Consider the following 17298-nt stretch of genomic DNA (forward strand, 5'->3'; position numbering starts at 1 on the left):
GTGAATAGAATGGCAAGCCCATCCCCACACAAAAACGGAGGTGGAGAAGATTACAAAATAATACCACTACTGTGCGAACAAATTTCGCAGCGAAGCCTGCCCAACCTGAGCATCTGCCCTGGCATCCCTGTCCAGACAGTAATGCGCAGCAAAGGTATGGACCGACTTCCAAGTGTCCGCCTTGCAGATTTCTGCAATCGGAACATTACGCAGCAAAGCAGTCGTGGCAGCTTTGCCCCTGGTGGAATGAGCCTTAGGTTTACCACCTAAGGTCTTATTAGCCTTTTGGTAACACAATTGTATACAGGACACAATCCACCGAGAGATGGACTGTTTGGAGGTAGCAAGACCGGTCCTGACTGATCCATAATTGATAAACATTTGGTCTGACCTACGAATATCTTTGGTCTTATCAAGATAAAACTTCAACACCCCCCTAACGTCCAGGGAATGTAGAGACCTTTCCGCTGGAGAAGAGGGATTCTGAAAAAAACGTAGGTAAAGTTAAGGTCTGGTTGACATGAAAATCAGATATAACCTTAGGAAGAAATTTAGGGTGAGTACGCATTACAACCTTAGCAGCATGAAATACAGTATAAGGTTCTTGGCAACACAACGCCTGAAGTTCACTCACCCTGCGGGCCGATGTAATGGCCACTAGGAACACCGCCTTTCAAGACAGGTGCTGTAACGAAGCCTTGTGAATAGGTTCAAAAGGCTCCTTCATCAATCTGGACAGCACCACATACAATTCCCATGAAGGCGAGGGAAGTCTGACAGTAGGAAACACTTTCTTCAAGCCTTCCAAAAAAATCCTTGATGACAGGGATCTGAAAGCAAGGAAGCCTGTGAAGGGCATTTCCTGTAAGCAGTCAAAGCAGCGAGATGGACCTTAATGGAATGGAAATTAAGGCCAGACTGCGCCAAATGCCAAAGGTATGTAAGGATAACATCTTCCTTACATGTCGTCGGGTCAAAGTGCATGGACTTGCACCAGATGCAGAATCTCTTCCACTCGTTGCTGGTAGATTCAAATGTCCACATTGCACAATCTCAGGAGCCATGCCGCCAAACTCAAAGACGAGAGGTTGGGGTGCACCAACTGCCCCTCGAACTTCGTGATAAGGTCCGGCCTGCACGGCAGCCGTATGTGAGGACGGAGAAACCGGTGAAGCAGTCCGTGAACCACCACTGTCTGGGCCATCCCGGGGCAATCAGGGTCATCCGCGCCCCAGACTGGGACAGCTTGATGAGCACCGCCGGAATCAGGGGAATGGATGGAAGAACGTACAGAAAGCTGTTCGACCAGTCGATCCATAGCGCATTCCCCAGCGTCCCCCGCTGGTAGGACCTAGATGCGAAGTCTCGGCATTTGCTGTTTGGCGGTGGCGAACAGATCTACGTCTGGAGTCCCCCACCTTGCAAAGACGTCCCCTAGTACTTCGTCGTTTTTGACCCATTCGTGGTTTTCCTGAAGTAGTCTGCTCAGTGCGCCCGCCTGAACATTCTGCACACCCGGCAGATGCGTGGCCGTAATTGTCAGTCCTCGGGCCAGAAGCCAGTGCCAGATCGACTGTGCCTCCTGCGACAGAGTGCGTGATCTCGACCCCCCCCTGCTTGTTGAGGTAATACATCGTGGTTGTATTGTCTGTCTGGACGAGCAGCGAGTTGGTCTGGAAGGACGGATGGAAGGCCTTCAATGCCAGGTAAACGGCTCTGAGTTCCAGGTAATTCATGTGGTACGTCGACTCCAACGGGGACCACTCTCCGGAATGCGCTCCCCAGCCATGGAGCGACGCATCCATCACGATACTCTACGTGGGAATGTTCTTGTGGAAGGAAACCCCCCTGAGGAGATTTTCCGCTGAACACAACCACTTCAGCGACTGAAGAGCATGCAGAGACAGCCGTATCTCGTCGTCCCAAGAACCTGTCCTCTGATCCCACTGATCCTCAAAGCACTCCAGCAGTGGTCTCATGTGCAGCCGTGCGTGAGGAAGATACATGATGCCATCGATCCCAGCAGCGAAGACACTTCCTCACTGTTGTCGATGGAGCGGTCATAAGGGCCTGAGTCTTCCGAAGGAGTGACAATCGTCTCTCCTCCGAAGGAGACACGCTTACTGACAGCGTAGAGATGGAGGCCCCCACGTACTGTATGCACTGGACCGGCGTCGGGACAGACTTGGACATGTTGACGTGCAACCCCAGCTTGAGAACTCGAGCCTTCCGAAGGATCGAAGAGTGTCTCCCCTCCGAAGGACACACATTCGTTGAGCCAAGACAGACCTCGTGAGGTTGGTGCGGAGGCCCAAACGAAGTAAGAGAGAGAAAGTCCGAGTGAAATGCAGGCGCGCTACCTGAAAGTAGCTGCCTTGACCAACCAGTCGTCCAGAAACGGATAGACAAAGACACTGTTACTCTCATATGCGCAGCCACTACGTCCTTGCGTATGGAACATTCCGAGGTGTTGACTTCAGGCCGAAAGGAGGCACAAAGCAATGATAATGGTCGTTGCCCACTGTGAAAAGCAGGAACTCGCGATATTTTCCCCGCCAGGGGTACGTGAGAATCTGCGGCCTTCAGATCTAATGCGCATAGTCAGTCTCCCTGATGAAGTTGAGGGGAAATCTAATGCAGGGACCTCCACCGGAATTTATTACTCTTTGACCCCACGAGTCAGCTTGTCGCACGCCGAACACGGGTCCAAACTCGGTCATGTCTCCCTTGCACACTAGAAGGAACAGTGAGTACCATCCCATTCCATTCCATTCCGTCCCAGAGGAGCCGATTCTATCTTCCTTTACTGGAAGAGGGTGGTGGCCTCCTTCTACAACTCGCGCATGTAGCACGATTGAGTTGGAGGGAGCGCTGGAGGAGAACTGGAAGAGTCGCACGATATTCAGCACCTGAATGATTCAATGGCGAGACCGCAGAAACAAAATCTGGGAGGCATAACGCCGCTGGAAAAGGCGGACGGCCTTAAGCCGTTCTCCATGCCCCTCCAAACCTACAGCCTTCAAAGCCTCTGCCTCGGCCTTCATTCGGGCCACCTCGCTATCCGCATGGGAGCAAAAGAGTTGCGCCAGAGAACGGGAGATTAGAAACACACTGCTGTGCCGCAGGCTTCAGAGATGTCAGACGAATACAAGTATGTCGCCGTAGAACAAAACCATGGCAACGCCCGGGCTTCGCCTGAAGCTAAATATCTGCTGCAGAGCCGAAGAATGTATATCCGCAATCATCAGGCCCTATAGACTATCCCTGTCTCTGGGCAGGAGATCCACACTTTGGTGAAGGAACTCACACAGGGATTTATCACAACGGCCCAGCAAGAGGTTTCATCTGTAGAGTCTTACACATCACTGATGTCAACTATACAGGAAACTCCGAAGCCAGAACCTACTGGCCGGTGACGGTGAACGAAAGTCAAGTACCACACACCAGTGAACAACCCGCTAATGGGGAAATCCGTAAGAGCAGGAGAGCACCTCTCCATACTCACGTAAGATGCATCCCTGACATGCCTGACCCGAGACCTTCCATAACGGTGACGACGGGACATTATGGAAGACAGCGGAGTCCATGGGACCGACGCCCCAACACGAGACCTCGTTCTAGGGACATCAAAATTCCACAGGAGGGGATCGCCGGCTGAGGAGCCACAGGCCCCTCGGCGAGTGGGAGATGAGCCGGAGATGAGCCGGTACGCAGACACTCCCAACTAAGCGAAGGGACCAAAGTCCCTCGCTTCTGAGCGGACCACGTGTAAGTAGCCCCAGACTCCGAAGGGTTCCTCGGCGTCCATCCCCAGCTCAGCGTCGAGAGTCGACGTTGCCGGGAAAACGAAGTTCCCGCCTATGATGATAGGCTCACTACGGAGCGAGGTCCAGAACGGGACCTAGACATCGAGCGCCAGTAATGACCCCTCAACGTCACCCATGACATCACCATCACTGGGACGACACCATCACTGCGACTTCGCCATCACTGCAACGTCACCACCACAACGGTGTCGAACATCACTTCACTGCGCCTCGACGTCGAGCATCACTGCGCCTCGACGTCAAGCATCACTGCGCCTCGACGTCAAGCATCACTGCGCCTCGACGTCAAGCTTCGCCTCGACGTCAAGCATCGCCTCGACGTCAAGCATCACTGTGTCTCGACGCCAAGCATCACTGCGTCTCGACATCAAGCATCACTGCGTCGCGACGTCAAGCATCACTGCGTCTCGACGTCAAGCATCGCCTCGACGTCAAGCATCGCCTCGACGTCAAGCATCGCATCGACGTCAAGCATCGACGTCAAGCATCGACGCCAAGCATCGACGTCAAGCACCGCCTCGACGTCAAGCATCACCTCGACGTCAAGCCCTCGACGTCAAGCATCTCCTCGACGTCAAGCATCACCTCGACGTCAAGCATCACCTCGACGTCAAGCATCACCTCGACGTCGAGGCCTACTCCTTGACGTGGGCTTTTGATGTCGCGTCGACCGGAGTCCTGGGTCGACGGAGAGCATATCGGTGTCATACCTGCTCTCAACGTCACCGTCCTCGATGCTGACCGGAATCGCGTCGTTTTAAAGTCGTGTTCCTACTGGGGAAAACCCCCGAGGACACAGCATGGGACGTGGTACAGGACCTACCCTCTCCTTACCCAGAGGCTGAAGAAGATGCCTAGACAGGTGTCAAAGACAGAAGACACAGGCAAGCACAGAAGACAAACTCTGTGAGCTTCAGCTTTGGCCTTTATTTCCTACCGCAGTCAAAGCACTTGTCAGATTGTATAGAGACAAGAAAACTGCAGAAATTCTGCCAAAAAACCACAGCAGAATGTAGATAAAGGCCAAAGACGTCGAGTGAAACTTCAAAAATCCAGAAAAAAAAATCACTAAAAATGAATTAAAAGCTCAAAAAATGAAGAGCTAATGCTCCAGGGTCCTGCTAGCAGGAGCCGGAAAAAAGAACTGAAAGTAGAAGGGACCTGCTGTGCATTCTGGGATACTGGAAACGTTCTGGAAAGCTTTCTGAAAGGCACAGTATCCTGTTCTGAGCCACATAATGGCAGCCTATGGGGCTTGTCTGCCCATTCCTCCCTCTCTATCATTCCAGAGGCTTTTGCTGGTGGAGGCAGGTTTTTCTCTGTGGAAAAAGCTGGGCAGGCAGTGCTGTTTGTGAATGTTGGTGGAATTTTCTAGTTGAAGTACTGGACAGTGTAGCCTGTGGATATAGGCTGCATTAACTGTCTTTGAATTCTCTCTTAAGTGTAGCTGCAGGTCTGCATAGCTTGACAACTTAAGAGATTATTTTTATTGCTCCGGGGTCCGCGCACATGGGCGGGACTATTCACTAGATTATGACTATACACAGAGATCCCCTACTACAGAAGGGGAGGTTTCTAAGGTCAAAGTGGCTGCATTTGAGGAGGAGTAACTGGAGATTGTTGTACATGACAACAGACTGACTGACAAGAAGCATAGGTTGCCGTTAGAATGCAGTTGGATTTGTCAGCTTTGCACATAATTATTACTTCATCTGCTGGAAAGGCTTAAAGAAATCTCCTATGACATGTGCCATCTGTAGTACGCTGTGATAGTGTACACGCTTGGGATGCTACCACTCGTAAGGTGGTTCATAGTCATTATACCTCCATGGGTCATAAGGACCCTTATCTGAACAGTGGTACTCCTCATGTGGTGGGTCAGACTACTATTCTGGAACGTACTGAACCCTCAATGTAGGGGACTGTAATCAGTCAAAGACTAGTCTTTGTCTGAAAGGATGGCTTCTTCATCCTCTAGTCAAAATCGCCGTAGTAACTTAATGGATGAATGAAACTGTAATGAAGCTTGTGGGCACCTCCAGCAATTCTGGAATTGAGCTCTTGCCTACATCCAAGCCTGTTGACTGGAACAAGACAGAAGACAGCAGAGGTCCCAGAGGTGAAGAAGCAGCTGACATTCATTGATAACAAAGTGCTCATGGCCGTCAAAGCTAACGACAAGATGGTCTACGACAATGTACATATAGATGGTGGTTTGAAACCTGAAATATTTTGCTCTTAGATGATGTGGTAAGCATGAAAGGCACCAGAACATCTGCTGTAGCTTTTCTGTGCCACTTTTTTGTGTTTTTTAGAGCAAATACATAGTTTGTAGGTGAGTCCTTGCTGAACATGTCCGACGTCTCCATGAGTTCCCTCTTCATCTTTTTAGCAGATGTTGCTAGAGAGGCACCTTTTTGAAAAATAATCCAATGTGAAGTGGTCATACCCAGTATTGGGAGACATTTTTGTGCTCTTAGAGCAATAAGGCTAGGTACCTGGTCTCTAAAAGTCTTACCAATGCTGCAACTGGATGCCTTCTGTATCTAATCAAGACAATAAAGGCCTTTCAAATGCAGATCAACCACAAAAATGTTATTTAGTCCACGAGCCAAACAGGCCTTGAAGACAGATATGAACAAATGTTACTTACCTGTAAACTGTGGTTCTCCAGTATTGGTGTCTTTCATAGATTCACATGCTTGAATATTCCCCGTCGTCGAAGTGGGAGTCCCACGGTATATATAAAAAGCAATAAGTATCATGTATATATACATATACACATACATAACCACATAAGAGTATATACATACCCAAATAAACTTATATATATATATAGTTCAAATAACATATCAAGTTAAAATACCATAGGATAGCATTGAGACATAGGAAAGCATTGAGAAAAAGAATCACTTTGCTAACATATCACTGTCATTTTATAGTCCAAACTCCAGCCAATCAGGCGCTAGCACCCTCTAGAACCTTCTCCTCAGAGGCCCAGACCCTCAGATTTTCGAGCACGAGAGTGACCATAGAGCCGAAAGAGGAGAAGAGAGCCTCTGAGGGGAGGAGGGTGGGTCGCATGTGAATCTATGAAAGACACCAATTCTGGAGAACCACAGTTTACAGGTAAGTAACATTTGTTCTTCTCCAGTATTTGGGGTGTCTTTCATAGATTCACATGCTTGAATAGAATAGTAAGCAGTAAACAGTATTCGGCTGACCAAGCCGTATTGATATTGCATGTAATACAATGACAATGTATTTAAAACGCAATCAATAATACCCCAGGAGGAGGGAAGTAGCAGAGGCTCACCTTATTTAAACAGATTTCGTAGAACTGCCTGTCCCACAGCCGTGTCTGCTTCGTTAATGGATTCCAGACAGTAGTGCTTCGTAAACGTGTGCCTGCTGGACCACGTAGCTGCCCGGCATATCTGATGGATGGGCACACCAGCGAACAGGGCAGTGGAAGATGACATAGCCCTCGTTGAATGGGCTCTCACTCCCGAAGACAGAGGCTTACCAGCCTTTTGATGGCAAAAAGAGATTGCTGATGAAACCCAACGGGCAATCGTAGGTTTGGTGACCGATTGTCCTTTGCAAGTACGCCCGTAGGCCACAAACAACTGGTCAGATTTGCGAAAGGATTGAGTTCTGCTAATGTAGAATTTAAGACATCTCTTCAAGTCCAGAGAGTGTAAGCTTTGCTCCGCCGGGGTTTGTGGATGCGGGAAAAAAGTCTTTAAAAGCACCGGTTCGTTAAGATGGAAATCGGATGGTACTTTAGGTATAAAAACCGGATTAGTGCGGAGGATGACACAGTCCGATCTGAATTGAAGGAACGGAGGCTTTATTGTAAAAGCGTGAATGTCACTGACTCTGCGGGAAGAGGTCAGAGCAAGGAGGAGGGCCACTTTCCAAGTTAAAAATTTGACATCCGCTGAGTGGATAGGTTCGAAGGGCGCCTTCATAAGCTGAGCCAGCACGATGTTCAGGCGCCACGTGGGTGGAGGACGCCGAATGGGCGGGAACATGCGGAAGAGACCCTTGAAAAATTGTTGTATGACTCTGGATGAATAGAGAGAGGACGAGCTATCTTGTCGGAAGCGAGATATTGCCGCTAGAAAGACCTTTAAGGTAGAGTGCGATAATCCAGACTGCGCTAGTTGTAGGAAGAACGGCAGAATGTGTTCTGGAGGAGCGTGCACAGGATGAATGTGGGTGGAAGCACACCAAAGACAAAATCGCTTCCATTTAAGCTTATACGTTTTCACTGTGGATGGAGCTCTTGCCTTAGCTAACACCTCCCTGCAGGCTGGAGGAATGTTCAAATGAGCAAATTCAAGGTGCTCAGGTTCCAAGCCGACAAGCTGAGAGAGCTGGGATTCGGATGGCATATCCGACCATCGTTCATTGTCAGCAGATCCGGCTTCAGGTGAAGAAGGATGGGCTCGCGTTGGGATAGGAGAAGCAACTCCGAAACCCATGCTTGCCGAGGCCACCGTGGAGCTATTAGAAGTACATGGCACGGTTGTTGTCTCATCTTCCGCAGCACTCGCGGAATCAAAGGAATCGGCGGAAAAGCGTACGCAAATATCCCGTACCAATTGATCGAAAGGGCATTTCCGCACGACCCTTCGTGGGGAAACCAGCTTGCGTAGGACTGGCATTTTGCATTCTGCGGGGTTGCGAAGAGGTCGATTGTCGGGTGACCCCAAAGGTTGAAGACAAATTCCAAAGTCGGTTGATGTAACTCCCACTCGTGGGTTGATGATGCTGACCGACTGAGTGCATCCGCCAGAGTATTGGAAATGCCGGGCAGATGAATTGCTTGTAACGTCATCTGATGGAGTATGGCCCAACTCCAAATCCTCTGCGCCAGACGGGAGAACAGTGGAGATCTTGTCCCGCCCTGTTTGTTCAGGTAGTGCATGCACGTGGTGTTGTCCGTCTGAATGAGGACTGACTTCCCTTGGAACTGCAGGCGGAAGGATTTCAACGCCAAGAAAATGGCCATCAGTTCCAGTCTGTTGATGTGCCAGCAACGCTGAGCCGCTGACCATTGGCCCTTGACGGATAGATCTTGAAAATGTGCGCCCCAACCCTCCATGGATGCGTCCGTGGTAAGGACGAGTTCTGGGGTTGTCGACAGAAAAGATGTTCCTGCTGCGATGTTGGCTGGATGGGTCCACCAATGCAGCGCTTGAGCCATGCGGGGTGACACCACGATCTGATCGTTGAAGGAACCGGAAACCTGGCGCCACTGCTTGTCTAACTCCTCTTGGATGATGCGACTCTTTAGTCTGCAGAGAGGGATCAAAGCGATGCATGAGGACGCCATTCCCAGAAAGGATTTCAATATGCGGACTGAAACTGACTGCTTTGCTGCGATGGAGCTCGCAAGCTGTTGAATCCGTTCTTGACGCTCTGCTGAAGCGAAAGCCATGGCTGTGCTCGTATTGATACAAGCGCCGAGAAAGGTCTTGCACGTAGTCGGCGTGAGTTGAGATTTTTGTACATTGATCGACAACCCCAGGGACTGGAACAGATCGAGACAGCGCTGGGTATCGAGGGCCGCCTGGTGGGAGGATTGAGCTTTGATGAGGCAATCGTCCAGGTAGGGGTATATCTGAATACCCTCTTGTCGTAAGTGAGCCACCACCGGGGCCAGGAATTTTGTAAAGACCCGCGGGGCTGAGCAGAGTCCGAAGGGTAGGACTTTGAATTGGTAATCCTTGTGGCCCACTCGAAATCGTAGGTATTTCCTGTGGCGTGGTAGAATGGGCACATGGAAATATGCGTCCTGCAGATCGATCGTTGTCATGTAATTCTCCTGAGAAAAGAATTGGAGGATGTCCTTCAATGTGAGCATCCGAAAGGACTGAGTCTTGAGAAATTTGTTGAGCAATCTGAGATCGAGGATGGGACGCCATTCCCCTGATTTCTTTAGTATGAGGAAAAAACGGGAATAGAATCCCAACCCTCTTTGATATTTCGGAACCACTTCGATGGCACCCTTGTTTAACATTATTTGGATCTGTTTGAAAAGTTCTTTGAGATGGGCGGGTGGTGGCCCGGATGGAGGTGTGCGTGGAGGAACCTTCACAAACTCTAGGGCGTGGCCCCTTGAAATAATATCCAGAACCCAGCGGTCCGAAGTGATTGAGGACCAGGTTGAAAAGAACTGGGAGATTTTTCCTCCAACAAGAACTAGAGGATAACTGGGAAAAGGAAGTTTTTTCCGTACACAGTCACTGCTTCTTGGTTGAATTCCCTCTGTAATTCGACTTTCCTCTATATGACTTGCTAGTTTGCTGTCTGTAGGACTGCTGCGGTTGTGAAAAGTACCGTTGTTGCCCTTGGTTGTACGAGCGGTATTGGGACGAGGAGCCACGAAAGGATGATGATGAGGAGGTGCCGCGGCCGCGCGCACCTCGAAAGGGCTGCTTCCTAAACTGTAGAGTGCCGAGGGAACGAGCCGTATCCGTGTCCTTTTTTATGGTTTGCAAGGCATCTTCCACATGCTGGCCGAATAATGACTCCCCGTCATATGGCATGTCCAAAATCTTAGCTTGGACCTCTTGCCGAAAAGAGGTTGATCGAAGCCAGCCCTGTCTTCTTAGGACGGCTGCTCCCGCCAATTGGCGGAAACCGGTGGATGCGATGTCAACAGAGCAGTCAATGATCTCGGATGACGCCCTCTCACCCTCTTGCAGGATCTTCTGAGCTTCCGCTCTAGAATCCTCCGGTATAAGCTTGACCAATGCAGCCATGTCCGACCACATCTGTCTATCATAACGGCCGAGGATTGCCAAAGAATTCGCAGCCCGGACCGTTGTTGACGCCATGGTTGAAAACTTCTTGCCTATGGCATCCAGGCGACGGCCGTCGCGATCCGGAGGCGCCGACATTGGAGATGATGGATTCTTGGAGCGGCGCTGTGCCGCTTGTGTGATCACTGAGTCCGGCTTAGGTTGAGACACCAAGCAGGCTGGGGAAGAATCCGGAGCTTTATATTTTTTCTCCAGGCGTGGGAGCACCGCCGGAATAGAATTAGGTGTCTTCATTAACTTTATGCCTTCATTCCATATGAAGTCTATGATTGGCACAGCTCGTACTTGTTTCTGAGGCTGGGACTTGAAGTCGTACAAGAAACAGTCCTCTTCCCTAACCACCATGGGAAGGTGAAAGCGTTGCGCTGCTCTCTCCATCAGCTGATGGAACCCTGTTATGTCGACAGGTGGCGAGTTGACTGGTGACCTTGGCGGTGATGCGGGCGAATTGATTTGGTAATCATCCCAGTCCGCCATAGAGTCGTCCTCTGAGAGCTCACCCTCTTCCGTATCCAGATTGTCCATATTATCATCCTCTGCATTGGAAGGCAGTGCAGGTGTGGAGGGCGTGGGTATCGTTGGCAATATAGGATGAGGTGGAACCTCAGATGGCGCTTCACGTGGAGAATTTTGAGAGGATGCTGGAAAGCGACGATTATAATCTTCCAACATATATTGGAGGTTGGAAATAAGCCGCACAGGAAGCTGCACCATAGGAACCGGAGCAGAGGAATTTTGCTCTTCTTCCTGTTCATAGTATTCATCCTCCTCAGACTCTTGGCACTTTATATGTAGCTCAGAAGGACTATGAGCATCCCGAAAAAGAGACTGATCGCCCTCATCCGAATCGTCCTCATCCCCTGAGGGAAATAGTTGACGAGGTGGCCGTGGTCCAGGTGGTAACATAACTGGGTCTAGCATGGCCTTACGACGTAGCATTAAGGAGCTGTCCACAGACCCCGGTGCTGGCGTTGACATTGGCACCAATGGCATTGTCGCAAAATTTTACCCCACCGTCGTCGAGGCGACCGTCGACGAAGTAATCGTCGACGGAGCTGTCGTCGACGAGGAGGCTGCCGTCGACGGGGTGGCTGCCGTCGACGGGGCTGTCGTCGACGGTGTGGCTGTCGTCGACGGTGTGGCTGTCGTCGACGAGGATGTCGTCGACGGGGCTGTCGTCGACGATGAAGATTTCCTCTTCTTCTTTTTATCCATCGTCGACGGAGTTGTAGACGTCGACGGAAGCGCCAGCTTCCCAGTCGTCGACGAAGAAGTGAGTGGTATCGTTGACGAGATAGTTCTAAGAGCACACATACTACCGTCGACGGAGAAGACGTCGACGAAGTCAGTGTTGTCGACGAAGGATATCTGCTCGATACCGTCGTCACCGTCGTCGACGAGGCTGATGAAGTAGCCGATCTCGTCGACGGAGGGGCCGTCGACGGGCCCGTCAACGGTTTTGACAGTTTCTGACTGGAAACATGTACTGACGGAGTCAAAGACGCCTGAGAGCTACGTCTCGGGGGCGCAGACGTGGTAACAGAGACTTTGCCTGTAGACACTTCCTCAAGGTGAAGTCTCTTCTTTTTCAGAAAAGGAGATGGCAAGTCCTGGACACTTCCACGCTTTGAGGAGACTCCTGTTTTGACAGAGGCTACACTTTCCACCTCAGAAAGTGGGTTGTCTGTATCCTTTAGTTTTTGAAGCCATATTAAAAGGCGACCTTCTCTATCTTTCAAAGTTTTGTGAGAGAAAGTTCTGCAGATCTTACAGTTAGCCACCTTATGATCAGGATACAGACAATAAATACATTTCTCATGGGGATCCTCAGAGAAAAGTCTTGACTTTCCGCAAGATGAACAAGGACGGAAAAGAGATTTCTTACTTGCAGACATGATGAGAGACAAAAAACCTCAAACCAGATGAAGAACTGAGCAGAGCTCAGGGAGACTCCCTTCACACGACGTGCGGTAGAAAATCTGAGGGTCTGAGCCTCTGAGGAGAAGGTTCTAGAGGGTGCTAGCGCCTGATTGGCTGGAGTTTGGACTATAAAATGACAGTGATATGTTAGCAAAGTGATTCTTTTTCTCAATGCTTTCCTATGTCTCAATGCTATCCTATGGTATTTTAACTTGATATGTTATTTGAACTATATATATATAAGTTTATTTGGGTATGTATATACTCTTATGTGGTTATGTATGTGTATATGTATATATACATGATACTTATTGCTTTTTATATATACCGTGGGACTCCCACTTCGACGACGGGGAATATTCAAGCATGTGAATCTATGAAAGACACCCCAAATACTGGAGAACTTTTCCGTCTGAAGAAAGGGTGCATCATCACTGAAGCTTCACCGCCCCAGAAGAAAATAATCCTTAAAGAACATTTACTGGGAAGTAGTTAGTGAAGTTGGGCTTGGGTTGGTGTCCAGGGGAGCTGAAAAGATGAAAACCTGATTTTTCTGAAGTAAATGTAGCAAAGACCAGAGTACTGTCTTGGAACTCTGACACACTTACATGAGGTACAAAATCTGTGCTATGGTGGCCACAAGGGGAGTGAGCATGATGTGTGCTTTCAACTCATTGGCTAAACTTGGGTGTTCTTCAATTAAGTGAATGTGCTACTGAATCGTGGGATAGTAACACCTGTTATTTAACATCCTTGGGCACAGCAGAAGTGTTGTATAATACATAAAAAGTTATTTTTACTTCTTTGTTCAAAAGAGCAGCCTTTATTTTATATATAGGTTTATAAACATACAATAATATCTACGAAGAAATACATGCTACATACCATTCCATCTTTCTTATCTGGTGAATCAAAGTTGTCCAGAAAATGCTTGAACACTTGATCTTCATTCCACTCTCCGTTTTGGTACTTCTGGTGACATTTTGGATTATAAGTGCCTCTTAGATCTGCAATAGTCACAACGCCATCACCTGACTTGTCTAGCTTACTGAAGGCATCATTGATGACTTTCTTTCTCGTCTCAGACATGGGTGGCTAAAAAAAATAACAAATGTTATTGTTGTAAACAAAATACTATATAGTACACCTTTTCATTTGAGCTCAGAATCTCCGGTAGACACAGAAAAGGTGGTACAAATTGATTCACACCAAATAGTAGCAGCACCAACCTGAACCAGATCTTTTGCCACACTTGGTCCAGGTGCACCCAAATTTATCAACCATTGATAACATTTCAGCCTTTAAGGAGGCCAGGATGATGATACTTCACATCCTACTGGCATCCTCAGGTGCGCCTTTGGTGCCATAGGGGCCTCTAGTCATACTTCTGCCCATGGGCCTTCTCATGCCACCAGCGCTAGCACAGGTGCCGGGTCCGACTTAGGCACCAGTCTTTGAGCCCAAAATTGATATCAGCCAGCACCAGTCCTATGTTACACTATGAGATTTTTCAAGGAATAGTCAGTGGTCATTCAGCTAGCTCCTTAGTCTCCTCTACAACATCAGTATTACCACAAGACGGAGGATCTATTTGGCTACAATTTTGAAGCAGTCCATGGCCTATAAAACCCACCTTACAACTCCCATGATGACTAGGCTGTGAACAGTCTCCTGCCCCCACTCCCCCATTGCGCTGATGAAAGTCTTTACCTAGGCCTACAGAATGCCGGTGGGCTGGACACCACAACTGAGATCGAGCTGGAATAACTACCTGGCCAAACAATAGCAGAAAGTTCCCTCTTTGCAGGAACAGGGCCCAGAGCTTCAGAGCCACTAAATTGCCTACGACTGAAACTGAAGCCAATTGCTTACTGACACACTCCAAACCAGATCGCCATCATCACAGCGTCTGTTCCCATTCAAGGAGACACCCACAGACACCCTCATGGGCACTTGATCAACTTATGGTAGGCTCCTCCGGCCAGTCCACCTGTGGCCTGGTGACATAGACTGCCCACGGGTGAACCTGATTTTTTGATAAAACACCCTACGCCAGAAACGCTTGTGTGGTGCAAGCATAAACGAGTAAGGTGGATCCAAATGCCTTCCCTTTCAAACACCCCTCATAGGGAATCGACTGATAACATATGCCATGCTATTGGCAGCAGAGTAATATTTTGGCAACATGCTTAGATGTGGGCAACTAGGTTTTCTGCAGACATTCAGGCGTCATTCAAGGACATATCCTTGTGGCGGATTTTGATTTTTGTATTGAGAATTGTTGACTCAGAGCATTTTCAACATAGTTGTGCCACAACATACTCTGTGGGGTTACTGTTGCAAGTCTGACATTTCCTCCAGCAGTATAGAATCTTAGGTGTTACTCCAGTAACTAACACCGCATATGTTCTAATCATGTTATAATCGTGTAAAGCACATACTACCTGGACACCTCTTACAAAATTGTTTTTTAGACATTTAATATGAAAGTTCTTAGAGCATCCGATAAAAACACTGATCCACAACTGCAAAGTTGACAGCTGTAACATGTGAGACAACATTCAACTCAACCTGATAGTTCACCAATGACCCGCAACGTTTTGAAAGGCTGTCAAAATACAGACTAGTCCTTCACTCACTCTAAAGGTGTATCCCAAAGTTTGAGTGTTATCGGAGTGGCTAAACTCTTCAGCTTTATACTGTGTTTAAATCCCTTATTGTTCAATGAAGAGATTCTAGGATACTTCCCCAATGCGGTCAAATCTCTAGCACTGTCACTACTTCTCTTGTTACAGTTTTTAACATCATTCTGAAACCCCTCTGGGAGGGATAACTCTGAATGTTTATGTTCATTTTGACCTCAACATTCTGACTTCTGTAAACTAACTCTGCTATTAAACACTTAAGATTTATAATCGTGCCCATTGAAAACTACAGACGAAAGCTCAGAAGGAACCGAAGGTTGATACAAATTTTCACGTATTCTTCTAGATGATCAAAACCTGCAAATCCACAAACCGTTTCAGCTGATGCTTTCTTCATTAATCACAGCATACAATCAACATTCTCAATAGCCACTTGTGAGACGTTCTTCAAAGTTAACATCAAAATTTCCAGGATGTCCTCCACACACTATGGGTTCATCAGAAAGTGCAATTATTTATTTACACCCCTTGATACAGCTCATAAAGATGACACCCTTCGGCCTCCCTGACCATGTATGTTGCAATTAGCCACGTAAGATAAACATTTGGCATTAGCGGAAGGCGGGTATGGCTATATGTACATGGCCTCTGAGCGAGTCATATGTAAGAGCATGAAGTGCCCACAAATAAACAAAGTATGGGGACCCTGGTTACATTGCTATGATTTGGAGCCTGAGGTCGATGAGAGAGGTAATTTGGGATAGCGAAGTACAGATGCTGTGTCCTGGGTGTCTGGTTAGAGATGCACCTAGGGTTGAATGCCCTGTGGTGCTTTATAAATCTTGCCGATGCTTCCTTGCTCCTGATGAACAAGTTACTTACCTTCGGTAACGATGTATCTGTAAGAAACATTAGTTAGTTAGATTCCTCACCTTAGAATATCCCCAGGCGTCAGACTGGATCCGGAAGATTTTTCGTCAGCAATACCCCTTGCGCGTCGCTAGGCGTCGTCTGCGGCTCCACGTCCGTCGTCGGAATGACGTCGTCGGAGTACTTAGACGCCGCCCTCGCGCGCTGACGTCAGTTCTTGTACATAGCTTTCCGCGCCAGAAACGCAGAGCCATGCAAAGACCGACACTGGTGCCAAAAATCTAGGGGCCTGAAAAGGATAACCTTAACCCTAGATGTCAGTTCGCAGAACGGGGAGGATGGGTGAGTTGTTGAGGAATCTAACTAACTAATGTTTCTTACAGATACATCGTTACCGAAGGTAAGTAACTTGTTCATCTGAAAGAAACACGTTAGTTAGATTCCTCACCTTAGAATAGATACCCAAGCAATACCATCCCCGGTGGTGGGTCTGCTAACCAAGATCACACCAGAAAGTCCTGGAGGACAGAACGGCCAAAGAAGCCATCCCTCCGGACTTGGCTGTCAAGGCAATAATGCCTGGCAAACGTGTGTAGCGAAGCCCACGTCGCCGCCTGACAGATGTCCTGCAAAGGGACACCCCGTCCCAAAGCAGTAGTAGCCGCTGTGGCCCGAGTAGAATGGGCGCGCAGCCCAACAGGAGGGTCCTTTTTTACCAAGGAATAACACATTTTGATGCACAAAACGACCCACCGAGAGATGGTCCGTTTGTGCACAGCTTTCCCCTTCTTAGCACCCACGTATCCAACAAAAAGTTGGTCGTCCACCCGGAACTGCTTCGTGCGGTCCAGATAAAAGGAGAGCGCACGTTTTGGGTCCAGACGGTGGAGCCTCTCTTCCTCTTTGGAAGGATGCGGAGGCGGAAAGAAGGTGGGCAAGGTGACAGATTGCCCAAGATGAAAGGGAGTCACCACTTTCGGTAGAAAGGAAGGACGAGGCCGAAGGACAACCTTGTCCGGATGAACAGAGAGAAAAGGAGGCTTTGAAGATAAAGCCTGGAGCTCACTCACCTGTCTAGCCGAGGTGATGGCTACCAGAAAAGCAGTCTTAAGCGTCAGCAGACGAAGAGGACAATTATGAAGAGGCTCAAAGGGAGTGCACATGAGAAATGTGAGAACAAGATTCAAGTCCCACTGAGGC

The 17298-nt window shown here is 48.6% G+C and overlaps 1 protein-coding gene across 2 annotated transcripts in view; it reads right to left on the minus strand.

Annotated features, from left to right (window-relative positions):
• Positions 1–17298, minus strand: part of CAPS (calcyphosine) — a 99188-nt gene that overhangs the window by 18626 nt on the left and 63264 nt on the right. For both annotated transcript variants that reach the window (XM_085636809.1, XM_085636810.1), the window contains exon 4: positions 13469–13678. In XM_085636809.1, coding sequence (XP_085492935.1) covers positions 13469–13678 — 210 coding nt within the window. The remainder of the gene's footprint in view (positions 1–13468; positions 13679–17298) is intronic.

Source organism: Triturus cristatus, chromosome 12 (genome assembly GCF_964204655.1).
Source record: "Triturus cristatus chromosome 12, aTriCri1.1, whole genome shotgun sequence".
In the NCBI taxonomy this organism is placed as follows: domain Eukaryota; kingdom Metazoa; phylum Chordata; class Amphibia; order Caudata; family Salamandridae; genus Triturus; species Triturus cristatus.